Source organism: Dermacentor albipictus, chromosome 9 (genome assembly GCF_038994185.2).
Source record: "Dermacentor albipictus isolate Rhodes 1998 colony chromosome 9, USDA_Dalb.pri_finalv2, whole genome shotgun sequence".
NCBI lineage: Eukaryota > Metazoa > Arthropoda > Arachnida > Ixodida > Ixodidae > Dermacentor > Dermacentor albipictus.
In genome coordinates, this window is record NC_091829.1 from 64,533,404 (window position 1) to 64,546,324 (window position 12,921).

The following is a 12,921-nucleotide window of genomic DNA, read 5'->3' on the forward strand; positions in this document are numbered from 1 at the left end:
TAAAAAAAGAGCGAGTGCTCGTGAAAGAACTGTCGCCATTATTGCATCGTACTATACGGCGGCACCGCGAAACCATACAGTTTCTCACTACATTACCTAGAGGGAAATCTGGCGCTGCTGCGCTGTGGTATGCATGGTAATGCCGGTATATTGTGAATTCGGATTGGTATCGTTCTCGGAGAGACAGGACACCTTGAAGACGCGCTTGGCAAGCACCGTGCCGTCTGTCACAATGATTCATTTTCTACTAAAACAGCACTTGAAAAGCAGTTTTGGTTTTATTATTACGCAAAAACATGTTTTGTTTAACTGTGAGAACTTCTTATTGCGTGTACGACTATATGTTACGTAAAAGGTATCAGCGGGCCGCTAAAGTTGGAAGACAGACGACAAGGTTCGCGCTCGCTTTGAAGCAGTTCGTCGTCTGTTCTTGCTTTTCTTCGCTTGGTCATGCATTGTAGGTGAGCAAAGATGTAATATGCGTGAATGGATACATTTTATGAAGATTTTACTTTGAGAACGTGTTATTTGTGTAGCCACATCCGCGTTTCAGACGAAGCCTCTTACAACACCAGCCAACACGAGCCTCGCAGACACATATACCGTCATTCCCATGACGGCGCGGTGCCCCCTTAAAGGGTTCGGACAAATTTTGTAGGCGCATAGGGTACAGCTTAAGTAGAACATTCGCACCACAATTTAAGTGAAGCGTTACGTATTAATAGAGTTACAAGCGATTAGAAGTTACCCTCCTCCCTAGACATGCCTTTCCTCCTCAACTCGCTCGCCGAGCGAGCGGCGCTAAGCTCCGCCTTCACTGGTCCTGCGTCACGATGCGACGTCACATCGTCCACTTCCGGTTGTTGGAGCACGCCTCCTCCCGCGCGAGACCTCTCCGCTGGCCGCTTGGCCGTCGACCGAGAGCCATCGAAGCAGCGTGCGTTGCGAGCATTCTGTCGTAGCGCCGAAGGTGGCCGGTATTCCGGTAACCACAGGCAAGCTGGTCATTTCGGCAAATGACTGGAGGCATAAACTCAAGCTGATGAAGGAACTTCAGAGTAGACGTACGTGAGCAGCCTGATCGGTCTGCACTGTCCAGACACTTGTTGGCGCAGCGCTTAACCAGTCAAACGAAGCGCTAATATTGCTCTAATCAAGTGTAAAACATTTTAAACATTTATAAGAACAACGCGTTGATGATTATTACACTCCTGCGAAAAATACACACCAGCAGCAAAGAAGAATGCACTTCGTTGCTGCTACTGTGTATGGTTGAGCTCTGTGCCACCAGGTGGCTGCACCGTGCAGACCATTCACATTTACCTTTCTGCTCATCTCATGGCTCATCCCGGCGCAGTCAAGCGGCCAGACCCTGTCCCCTTGCGCTTGTGTTTGCCCTAATACAGGACTTGCGAAACGCCATTGCGTTAGTAATCTTCCGCTGTAAAGTGACGGCCACAAACGCGCAAATCCTGGCGACTATCGGATAGCCGCAGTCCGATGCGCAGCAGCCAGTTCGCTCGTATGCTGCCTTGCAGAGAGACACGATTTCGCAACTTCACATCTTTCCAGTCGCTACGTCTGCAGCCCACAACGCAACAAGGGTGATTCATCGTGCTCACGAAAAGACTGATCGACACTGACGGCGGAGCTCTCGTCAAAGACTACGCACGTTGTAACACAAGCAGACGACACTTGCTGTGTGCCGGAAGTGCTCAAGTGTACTAAAAAACTATTCTTTTGTATTCTCTTTAAGTTATTTTCTTTTTTACAAAAACAAAGTAACTAACATTCCAACTATTACGAGCATCATTTGTTCACCATAAAGTTGGAAAAATTATCGACCACGCGCCCTGGTCAGCCAATCAGATAGCTCGCCCATGTGACGTCATATGGGTTATTTGCATCATATGGGTAGGGACGGCTTAAAATTCCGCCGAGCAGTGCGCTGCGATCGACAGCGATGTGCATTTTTAAAGCCTTATAATAAATTACACGCTTTACGCAGAGCACTTAGATGTGTCAATTAATGATCAGAAGGACCTACTCTAACGACTCAGTACGTTTGTAGAAAATCGCCAAAATCGTTTCAGGGTCCCTTTAAGAAACTCCCATAGACGGTGGCGCCAAATTTTCCTCTAGGTGTTATAGTGAGAAACTCTATGACGCAAGCGCTGTGCGGGACGTAGGACCGCGTGTCACGGCAGGGCTTTTAGTAGTGGGAAATTCCTACTGAGAAAAGGTTTATTGGCGGCTCCTAATGTAACGGCACAGCAACCGGGAACGGCGAAGCAGCCCGAAGCACTGTCCAAACGGACGGCAGCAATCAACAGCGCGAGCCGAGACGAGCCGCGCGTTGGCGATGCGGCTGTGCCGCGAGGCGCGTCTTCTTCTTCACAATCTCCCCCCGGACAAAAAGAGCCATCCTGGCGCCTTAAGAATCGGGAGGCAGAGGGTCGTGGTAGGGCTTGAGACGCGAGACGTGGACAATGTCACGTCCACGCCGGCGCAAGTCTTCAGGTGGTGACAGGGGCTCAATGAGAAAATTCACCGGGGATGTTTGCTCCAAGACTCGGTAAGGCCCTTCGAATTTTGGGACGAGTTTCGAGGAAAGCCCCGGCGTTTGGAAAGGGACCGACAACCACACAAGAACGCCTGGAGCGTAGGTCGTGCTTGGATGCGTGTCGAGGCGGTTTTCTTTCTGGCGCTGCTGTTGCTCTGCCGTAAAGGAGCGCGCTAGCTGGCGGCATTCTTCGGCTTGTCGGGCGACGTCGGAAACAGGTAGACACTCGGAGGCGTCAGGACGGTATGGAAGGAGCGTGTCGATGGTATGCGTAGGCTCGCGGCCATACAGGAGTAAGAAAGGTGAAAATCCCGTAGTGGCCTGGATCGCGGTGTTGTACGCGAACGTGATGAATGGAAGGATGCTGTCCCAGTTACCATGATCAGATGCCACGTACATAGAGAGCATATCACCAAGTGTGCGGTTAAATCGCTCTGTGAGCCCGTTAGTCTGTGGATGGTATGCCGTGCTTGTCCGATGAATAATATGGCATTCCGAAAGCAAACTTTCGACGACTTCGGAGAGGAAGGCGCTACCTCGATCGCTGAGGAGTTCCCGAGGTGCGCCGTGTCGAAGCACGAAGCGATGTAGGACGAAAGAGGCTACATCCCGCGCTGTAGCACTTGGTAAAGCAGCAGTTTCGGCGTAGCGTGTCAAATGATCAATAGCAACGACGATCCACCGATTGCCGTCGGGTGTCATAGGAAGCGGGCCGTATAGGTCGATGCCGACGCGATCGAAGGGTGTGGCAGGGCACGGGAGCGGCTGCAAGGCACCAGATGGGCGTAAAGGCGGCGATTTGCGGCGTTGACAGTCAAGACAGCACCGAACAAACTTGTGTACAAAATTGTACATGCCGCGCCAGTAGTAGCGGTGGCGAATTCGCTCGTACGTCTTGAAGACTCCGGCATGGCCACACTGCGGATCGTTGTGGAAAGCGGCACATATTTGAGACCTTAAGCTGCGGAGAACCACCAGAAGCCACCGACGACCTTCAGGAGTGTAATTGCGTCGGTGCAGCAGCTGGTCACGAATGGCAAAATGAACTACTTGGCGTCGGAGGGTTCGGGATACAGGGATGGTCGACGATCCAGAAAGATAGTCGAAAAGAGAAGCGACCCACGGGTCACGACGTTGTGCGGTTGCAAAGGAGTCCATGTCGAGAGATGACACGGAATGTGCGGAAGTTGTTGCGCAGGCCGAGTCTGGAGGTAAAGGTGAACGAGACAAGGCATCTGCGTCGGAGTGTGTGCGTCCACTGCGGTAGACGACGCGAATATCGTACTCCTGGATGCGTAGTGCCCAACGGGCTAGGCGGCCAGTGGGATCTTTCAAGTTGGCGAGCCAACAAAGCGCATGGTGATCTGTGACCAAGTCGAATGGGCGCCCGTGCAGATATGGTCGGAACTTGCCAAGTGCCCATACTAAAGCCAAGCACTCTTTTTCGGTCACGCTGTAATTGGCCTCAGGCTTCGTCAGTGTGCGACTCGCATAGGCGACTACATATTCGGGGTAGCCCGCCTTTCGTTGGGCGAGTACGGCACCGAGACCGACCCCGCTGGCATCTGTATGTACTTCAGTTGCAGCTGACGGGTCGAAATGGCGAAGAATAGGTGGGGAGATGAGAAGACGACGCAGCGTAGCAAAGGCGGAGTCACTTGCAGGGGACCAGCAGGAGAGGGCGGCGTCACCGCGTAGAAGCTGAGTCAATGGCGCCATGATCGATGCGAAATTTCGAACAAAGCGCAGGAAATATGAGCATAGGCCCACGAAGCTTCGAAGTTCTTTGATGGTCTGAGGCTTCGGAAACTCAGCGACTGCTCGAAGTTTTGCAGGATCGGGTAGAACGCCGTGCTTGGACACAACGTGGCCTAAAATGGTGAGCTCTCGCGCGGCGAAGCGGCACTTCTTGAGGTTGAGTTGAAGGCCAGCGTTCGTTAGACAGGTCAAAACTTGTCTAAGGCGGAGCAGGTGAGTAGGAAAATCAGGCGAGAAAACCACGACATCGTCGAGGTAACACAGACATATAGACCACTTGAGGCCACGCAGCGTGTTGTCCATGAGTCGTTCAAAGGTGGCAGGGGCGTTACAAAGCCCGAAAGGCATCACCTTAAATTCATATAAACCGTCAGGCGTAATGAACGCGGTTTTCTGGCGATCGGCCGCAGCCATGGGGACCTGCCAGTACCCTGAACGCAAGTCAAGGGGCGAGAAAAATTCTGCGCCCTGAAGACTGTCGAGGGCGTCATCGATGCGCGGCAAAGGATAGACGTCTTTGCGCGTTACCTTATTCAACCGACGGTAGTCGACGCAAAAGCGAATAGACCCGTCCTTCTTGCGAACGAGAACGACAGGAGATGCCCAGGGACTGTGCGAATGTTGAATAACATCACGGCGCAGCATATCTTCGACTTGGGTGGTAATGACACGACGCTCTTCGGCAGAGACGCGATATGGTCGTTGACGTAACGGCTGATGTGAACCGGTGTCAATGTAGTGCTGCACTTCCGACGTGCGGCCCAGGTGAGGTTGTGAAACGTCGAATGAACTTCTAAATTTGTGCAGGAGATCAAGAAGGTCGGCGCGTTCGGCAGGTGTGAGGGTATCGGCGATGGCATGCGAGAACGCAACCCTGGACGTTTCCTCAAGCGCGGACATCGAAGATGCTTGGCCGGGGTCGACGTCAAAAGAGTCTTCAGGGACGTCAACCAAAGACGAAGAGTCGAGGAGTTCCACGAAGCCAAGGCATTCACCAACGAGCAACGTAATAGGCGCACAGAGGGGATTGTAAAAGTAGGTATTGCTGCAGCCGCCAGCCATGTCAAGCGTCGCGAAGGGTAGTGGGAGAGATTTACGGCTCATGAAGACGTCGGACGGCGTGAAGGGGACCGTTGCGTCAGCGATGGCATCGCAAAAGACGGGGACGAGGGCGAAGGAGCCAGGTGGAATATCTGTGTCCTCGCGCACGGTAAGTTTAGAAGGGCGGTCGCAATCTTCGTCCAAGGGTGCGTCACAAGCGGAAAATTCAACTTCGGCGCGTGCGCAGTCGATCACGGCTTTATGACTGGGTAAGAAGTCCCATCCGAGGATGACGTCATGCGAGCAGGTGGGAAGAACAATACACTCGACGATGTAAACAATGCCGTGAATAAGCACACGTACAGTACAGGCTGCATGCGGAGTGACGGGCTGTGCGCTTGCCGTACGAAGCGACAGTCCAGAAAGCGGCGTGGTCACCTTGCGCAGCGAACGGCACAGTTTGGCGGCTATCACAGAAACGGCTGCGCCGGTATCCACAAGAGCGAATGCAGGAACACCTTCTACACAAATTTCGACCACGTTAGCAGGAGAGGCGCGAGGACTTTGACAGTTCGAATGGGGCGCAGTTCTTGCCTCCTGAACTGCGACGTTCAGTTTTCCTGGTCAGGTGGTGCGGGTCGCCGACGCATTGGGGAGAGCGAGCGTCGGCGAGGGGATGGCGAGCGACGCGAAGGAAATTCTGGGATGTCAGCACGAGCATACTGTTGGGGGGAAGGAGCGGCGTATTGGCGAAATGGCTGGCTGCCGTACTGGAAGGGCCGCGAGGCGTCGCCGAACGCTTGAGGACGACGGTGGCAATATCGGGCGACGTGTCCGGGAGTGCAGCAAGAATAACAGATGGGTCGATTGTCAGGTGTCCGCCAAGGATTAGCTCGTGCTGCGGTCCAAGATGTAGCATGGGCTTCCGGTGGCAGCGGTTGGGACTGGGTCGTGAAAGACGCCGGTGGAGGCCTGCGTACTGCCTGGGCGTACGTAAGAGGCGCGGCCACAGGCAGGACTGGCTGCGCATAGGTGAGAGGCGTGGCGACAGGCTGCACTGCCCGCGTAGAGTTGAGATTCACGGCTGGAGGCGGCTGATGTGGTGCGGAAGGGACAACTTGGGCGACCTCTTCGGAAATGAGGGTGCGGAGCGTGTTTGGAAGACGGGAGGTGGGCTCCTGAGTGAAGGGGACTAAAGAAAGTTGGCGGGCAACTTCCTCACGCACAAAGTCCTTGACCCGCTGAAAGAATGAGGATGGGTCGTACATGTTGTCAAGGCTCGCCAACAAGTCGTCGCTTCCCAAAGGACGCCGAGTCGAAGCGCGTTGCTTCCTTAACTCATCGTAACTTTGGCACAGGCTGACAACTTCAGACACAGTGCGCGGATTCCTGGCTAGGAGCATCTGGAATGCGCCGTCATCGATGCCTTTCAGGATATGGCGAATTCGCTCAGCTTCGGGCATTGCGGCGTTGACTCGTTTACAAAGGTCCACGACGTCTTCTATGTAGCTTGTGAACGTTTCCGCCGTCTGCTGTGCTCGGGCGCGCAAGCGCTGTTCGGCACGGAGCTTGCGAACAGCGGGGCGGCCGAACACTTCCGTAAAGGTTGTCTTGAAGACTGACCATGTGGGCACGTCACTTTCGTGGTTGTGAAACCACAGTTGGGCAACACCAGCCAGATAAAAGATGACGTGAGTTAACTTTGCGGGATCATCCCACTTGTTGTGTGCGCTCACCCGTTCATACGACGCAAACCAGTCTTCTACGTCTTCGTCGTCTGCACCGCTGAAGACCTTGGGGTCCCGTTGTCGTGGAACGCCGGTGCAGGTGACGGACTGTGGCGTCGGGGCCGTTTGGGAGGAGCTGTCGGTCATGGCGGGTGGTAGCGTTCGTGATCTCAGCTCCAGGGTTTCAAGCGACGGGGTTTGAGTACCCCGCACCTCCACCAATTGAGAAAAGGTTTATTGGCGGCTCCTAATGTAACGGCACAGCAACCGGGAACGGCGAAGCAGCCCGAAGCACTGTCCAAACGGACGCCAGCAATCAACAGCGCGAGCCGAGACGAGCCGCGCGTTGGCGATGCGGCTGTGCCGCGAGGCGCGTCTTCTTCTTCACACTACGAACGTAAGCGGGTGAGCGTTGTTTGACGCCGGTCGCGTCGGAACGCGTTGGCCGCGTCCGCCAGTACCATCGAACCGTCGGTCGAACTAAAGACCCTGTTGATCTCGACAACGTGATGTTACGCGTGGGCTCGTTCACGCAACGTCGAGCTATATTTAGGCCTTTAGGAGACTCTACTTTTAGAACTGAGGTTAAACAGCGCGAATAAAACAAGGAAACAAATACCACAGACAAGTGTTGACTTCCAACTGGAAGTTTATGTGAAATTCACCAGCCAATTATACCTTTTTCAGCGTGGGGATGCGTACGCCGGTCGCGTAAAACTTCTGCAAATCAGCAACATCAGTCTTTCATCCAAAAACGCTATTGAAGCAAAAATGCTATTTCTCCATTGCCGGTCCATGTCCCACGCATTCCTCACGAAAACAGCCTCTCTCGCACAAATCGAGCCGGGATATCAGTTTCTTATAGAAGGGTTTATTGCCAGCACAATATTTTAGTTCGCGACAACATCAGATTTCTATGGGAGCTACCTTTTTGGTCAACTCCTTTTACGAGGGCACATGCAGTTTGTCAATCGCACGGACTCACAAATGGGGAATGCCTGCCTGAGGTCTCAGACTTTGAGTCAAGGCTTCTTACCATCGTGAACGCGGCGCAAATGATTCCTAAGCGTACTGCGCCGCGTGAACCCCCTCTGACAAATGTCGCACTGGTGAGGCTTAGCGCTCGTGTGGGTGACGAGGTGACTGCGCAACCGGCACTTCTCGATGAAGGCGGCCTGGCACAGGTGGCACTTGTGGGGCCTCTCGACCGCGTGGTTGCGCTCGTGCCCCAGGAACTTGGCCCTCACGCTGAACTTCATGCCGCACATGAGGCACTCGTAGGGCGCCTTTCGCTTGTGCGTGGCCGTATGCACCGTCAGCGTGTACCTGCTGGCGAACGCGGCCGGGCACAGGGCGCAGGCGTAGGGTCTCTCACCCGTGTGCCGCCGGGCGTGGATGGTCAGGATCCCCTTGCGGGTGAAGGTGTCGCCGCACACGTGACAGCTCCAGGGTTTCTCGCCCGTGTGCATGCGCGCGTGGCGCTCGAGGTTCTCCTTCCGGGTGAACTTGCGGTCGCAGACCTGGCACGAGTGGGGCCTCTCGCCCGAGTGGGTGAGCAGGTGCCGCCTCATGGCGCTCTGGTACCCGAATACCTTTCCGCACACGTCGCACTGGTGTCCCTTGGTCTCGGAGTCCCTACTTTCCGACTGCGCTCCGCTGGCTTTCGTCCCTCGGGATGACCTGCGTAGTGGAAGTGCAAGAGAGTTTAATCGATATCTCTAAGGTAATGCAGATGTGGGTGCGAAGATACCAGACCAATATTACACGGAGGTCTCCACTCTTTGACGAATATTCGTGTGAACTGTGGTAAAGCACTGCTTGTGTATTAAGGAGAGCACCAAAATTACCCTTATAATCGTTTTTTTAAGCGGTGGTATTTAAGGAGTCGGCAGAGTGCTAAACACAATCGCCAAATGTATTACGGCAGTAAGACACGTTATAATTATCACCTTATACCAGGAAACCGCTTAAAGCAATCAATTTCAAGTAAATGAAAAAATTATTGTATACTAGTCCGTGCTCTAGTTTGTAGTAGTAAGCAGAAGAACAACTTTTAAAAGCCTTGCGCCGGTTGGTGTTTGTCTTATCACCGAAAGAACAGCAGCGATCTATGTTTCCCGAACGATGCGATCTCGGGATTCTCGGCTCCCAAACCGCACGTGCGCATCCACGTAGTTCAGTGTTCCCGGCAGAAAAGCAAAGAGCGCAGCGAATTAAAACGCCCCAGAAGTCGTGCAAGCTATGCATAGAGGGTGATGATGATGATGATGATTTGGGATGTTGATGGTACAGCAGTCGTGCCGGCTATGATGCGCCAAGAGGGTAGAGATAGCTAAGCCTTTAATGTTGGAGCTTCCATATTTGAGTTCTTGTTGCTGATTGTGGCTTGAGCCTGAGGTTTTGAACGGCAAGAAATTAATCGATAGACAAAAAAGCCACAGAAAATCCGTATTTTACACGGCCAACAACTGTTAGACCAGACAGGGAAGTGTCCAATTGGCATAGTCTGATAACATGCATAATCTTAATTTAATAAGGTAACACACGGGCACGTCGTTCTTTTTTTTTTGCCAATGCCATAACTATCACACCATAAAATTTCATGGCGGTAATGCTATAGAAAAAGATTCACCATTGGTTACGATACTCCCAAACGCGTAAACCGACCCCAACTGTATACGTGTTTTCATTTCGCGATATAGTGGCCCGCGCAGACAATCTGTGCACGTCGATGACGCGTGGGCGCAATTCCCAGCAGCTGCCGCAGACAGACCTCCGCTCAGGCAGCGCTTTGTTTCCGTACAGACGACGTGCGCTACTCCGGCGCCATCTCGTCGCCATCGTCGCCGCAAAGCCCGTCTTGCGCGGCATTACACTTTCCTCTCGCGCTTTCGCCACACGATCCTCCTCCGCTTTCCATCTGATGGTTCCTCTGCACCCATCTCCTCCGCTTTCCTCCTCACCCTTTCTTCGCTACCGCCTCTTTCATCAGACAGTTTTAGCAGAGCGTTTGCTTGCGCTCCGCTCCGCACACGTTTCACGCGCGCCGGTGGCTGCATAGAATGCATTGATTTCGCTTATCTAACAAGCGCGTCTCCCAGAGACGCGACTGACGTGCTCTCAGCTTGGCGGTAAAACGATTACGAAAGCAACTACACGCCCCCTGACGCACCGCTAAATCAGGTTTCTAGCGGAACGTGGTCAGCGTCCCACGTTCCGCTGCCGCTATGTGTGCTGTGCGCACGCGCGTCAGTGTTCCCGGTAGCGTTTTGCTGAGCGGCTGCGTGCCAATTGTTGTGATGGGCCGGTCTGAGCGGAGCGGACGGTAAACGCTCTGCTAAAACTCTCTATCTTCCACTGCACTCTGCGTTCGCTTTCTACCGTCGCTGTGTTCGTTCGCTCGGTTATGAGGGACAACGCCAACGCTCGCCGCAGGAACGGGTGCCTAAAAGAGTTGCGCTCTAGAATGGAAGGAGAGACAAGCTGCCGCAGAATACGTGGCCATGCAAGGCAGCGAAAAATGTTGCATCAGTGTAATAATAATTCTACTAAGGGAAGAGGTAAAGGGTGCCTCCGCAAGACCAATCTCTCAACCTGAGTAACTAACACGCACCGTGACCAGAGAAGACGCACTCCACTGGTTCTTTTGAGCTGTATTCACTGTGGAAACGGATATTAAACGCTCATTTGATGGCCAGCTGTGTGCCGTGCGCCTTCTTCCCTAGATTATTGCAAACAATATGCCCAGGCCAGCACCATTCTCGCTTAGAGCGGAAATCGAGTTCTTACCGTGGATACTGTAGAATTGTCGATCAATCTGAATTACGAAACCAACAGCTACGGCATTCGATACTCGCATAACTAAAAGTATGTTACATTGAGCAGAAGTACACGTCCTTAACCAATACCTAAAATCAGTGGTACGATAACCTGGCTATGCCGGGGTATAACAACCACTGAAAAAGTATCTGTTCAGAAGGCTGGTTTGTGGTAAGCCCTACGTGTTCGTTACATATACGTTGCCCAGGTAACAATACGAATATGCAGTCGCATTCCTGGTGCATATGTTCGCCATATTGAGACGGGGGTCTTGAAAGCCAACGGTGCCTCACCTTGTACCGCCGAGGAGTGCGGTCGAGTCTTTTGAGGGTCCAGCACGAGCCTTATCCGATGATCCGCTGCTACTGCTGCTGCTGTCCGAGTCCATTGCCCCCTTCTCTTGGTGCTGGGCGAACTGCCACGTCTGGACGTGTAAGCCAAACGGCAGTCTATTATTACTCTTCATGCGAACACAACCAGTTTAGAAGCATGTGCTACAGAACGCATTCCGGACTAGCTACAGAAGCGTTTTGCTTATAGTGTGACTGTCATTGGTGCGAATAGCGTTTTAGCGGTTGCACACGCAGTGGGAAATGAAAAAACAGGCTTGGGTCTTTGGTGCATCTTCAGCTACTTCTTGGTGGGTGCCCATTTGCGTAACTGGTCTTACCGATGTGCCGTCAATGATTGGACATTGCTGACGGGATCATCTCCTAATTACGCCGATCGCTACTTTTATTCCTTGGCGCTAAGACGCCGACCAGTCAGGAAAGGCTCCTGCGTAGGACTCTTGCGAATACCGGTTCGGAAATCTCGCTGGTCTAAAGACACGGTAGTTTGGGCCAAACGGGGGTACATTTTGCTGTGGTAGGTTATGTCAGTCAGTCAGTCAGTCCGTCAGTCAATGTGGGTGTGCATTCATGGCGTTCTGTCTAAACTACAAACGGCCAGCACATTGCACAGGTGTCCAAAATCGTTTTGCCAAAACTGGTGGTCCAACAGAGCGCTTGCTGCATGCAGCGATGACAAAAATTTTTTTCTCGCAGCAAGAAAGGTGCCGACTTTCTGACCGTTCGTTTGGTGGAATAATGTTGATAAATTTGAGACGCAGAAGTAACAACATTATAATATTAAATAAAAGGCGTCTTTTGGGGAGCAGAAAGTGGTTTAAATTCTTTGTACTGCTAGACAAAACCTCGGTATAACACAGTGCGCAGAAAAGACAATCGTCCTGAAGAGTAGACTAATAGGCAGAGGAACAAACAAGACAACCAAAGCGATGGGGTGGGCTTGAAAGCGAGTTAGTCATACGTCATCGTACACGCTTGTACATTACGCCGAGAATGCATTGTGAAATACCTCGTTACGGGCAGTGTATAGATGCAGGTCTTTTGTTCTCATTTGTATATTTAGTTATTTTTTTCTTTAGCCATGGGACAGTGAATAATGCAACAATGTTTTTCTTGACAAATCTTCACAGTATGTGAAGTTCTGCCTGATTATAAAGCATAGGGCCATATATATTTTATGATGAACCGCCCTAAATGGAAACAACAGCTCATACGTAATTGGTTTTTGACTGAAGAGTTGTAAGTTGCAATAGCATTGAAAGAACTGAACTATGGTCATTACAACGGCACAAATGGTGCTAGCAGATAGGTATATATTTCTCCAGGGCTGAATCAATGAGGCGAGAATCAGATTTGCATAATTCAGCCCCTGCAGCGTACTTTTAGTAGCGGAAGGATAGTACAGCCATGAACCTTGAAAAAAACTGCGGGGGCAAAGCCGCAGGGCTGGGCAGTATCGAAGATAGATGTATCTCAGATACGATCATCGATACTCTTTGAGTATCTTGCATCTGTAGCATCTGCTGAGAACGAGGTCGCGGGATCGAATGCCGGCCACGGCGGCCGCATTTCGATGGGGGCGAAGTGCGAGAACACCCGTGTACTTAGATTTAGGTGCACGTTAAAAATCCCCAGGTGGTCGAAATTTCCGGTGTTCTCCACT

At 52.3% G+C, this 12,921-nt stretch overlaps 1 protein-coding gene across 1 annotated transcript in view; it reads right to left on the bottom strand.

The window, feature by feature from the left end:
- The window catches only part of LOC135921847 (zinc finger protein 84-like), a 30,360-nt gene that overhangs the window by 13,557 nt on the left and 3,882 nt on the right, over positions 1-12,921 (bottom strand). Inside the window, exons 2-3 of the mRNA XM_065456224.2 lie at positions 11,202-11,332; positions 8,119-8,769 (exon numbers count right to left, since the gene is read on the bottom strand). Coding sequence (XP_065312296.2) covers positions 8,119-8,769; positions 11,202-11,296 — 746 coding nt within the window. The 5' untranslated portion in view covers positions 11,297-11,332. The remainder of the gene's footprint in view (positions 1-8,118; positions 8,770-11,201; positions 11,333-12,921) is intronic.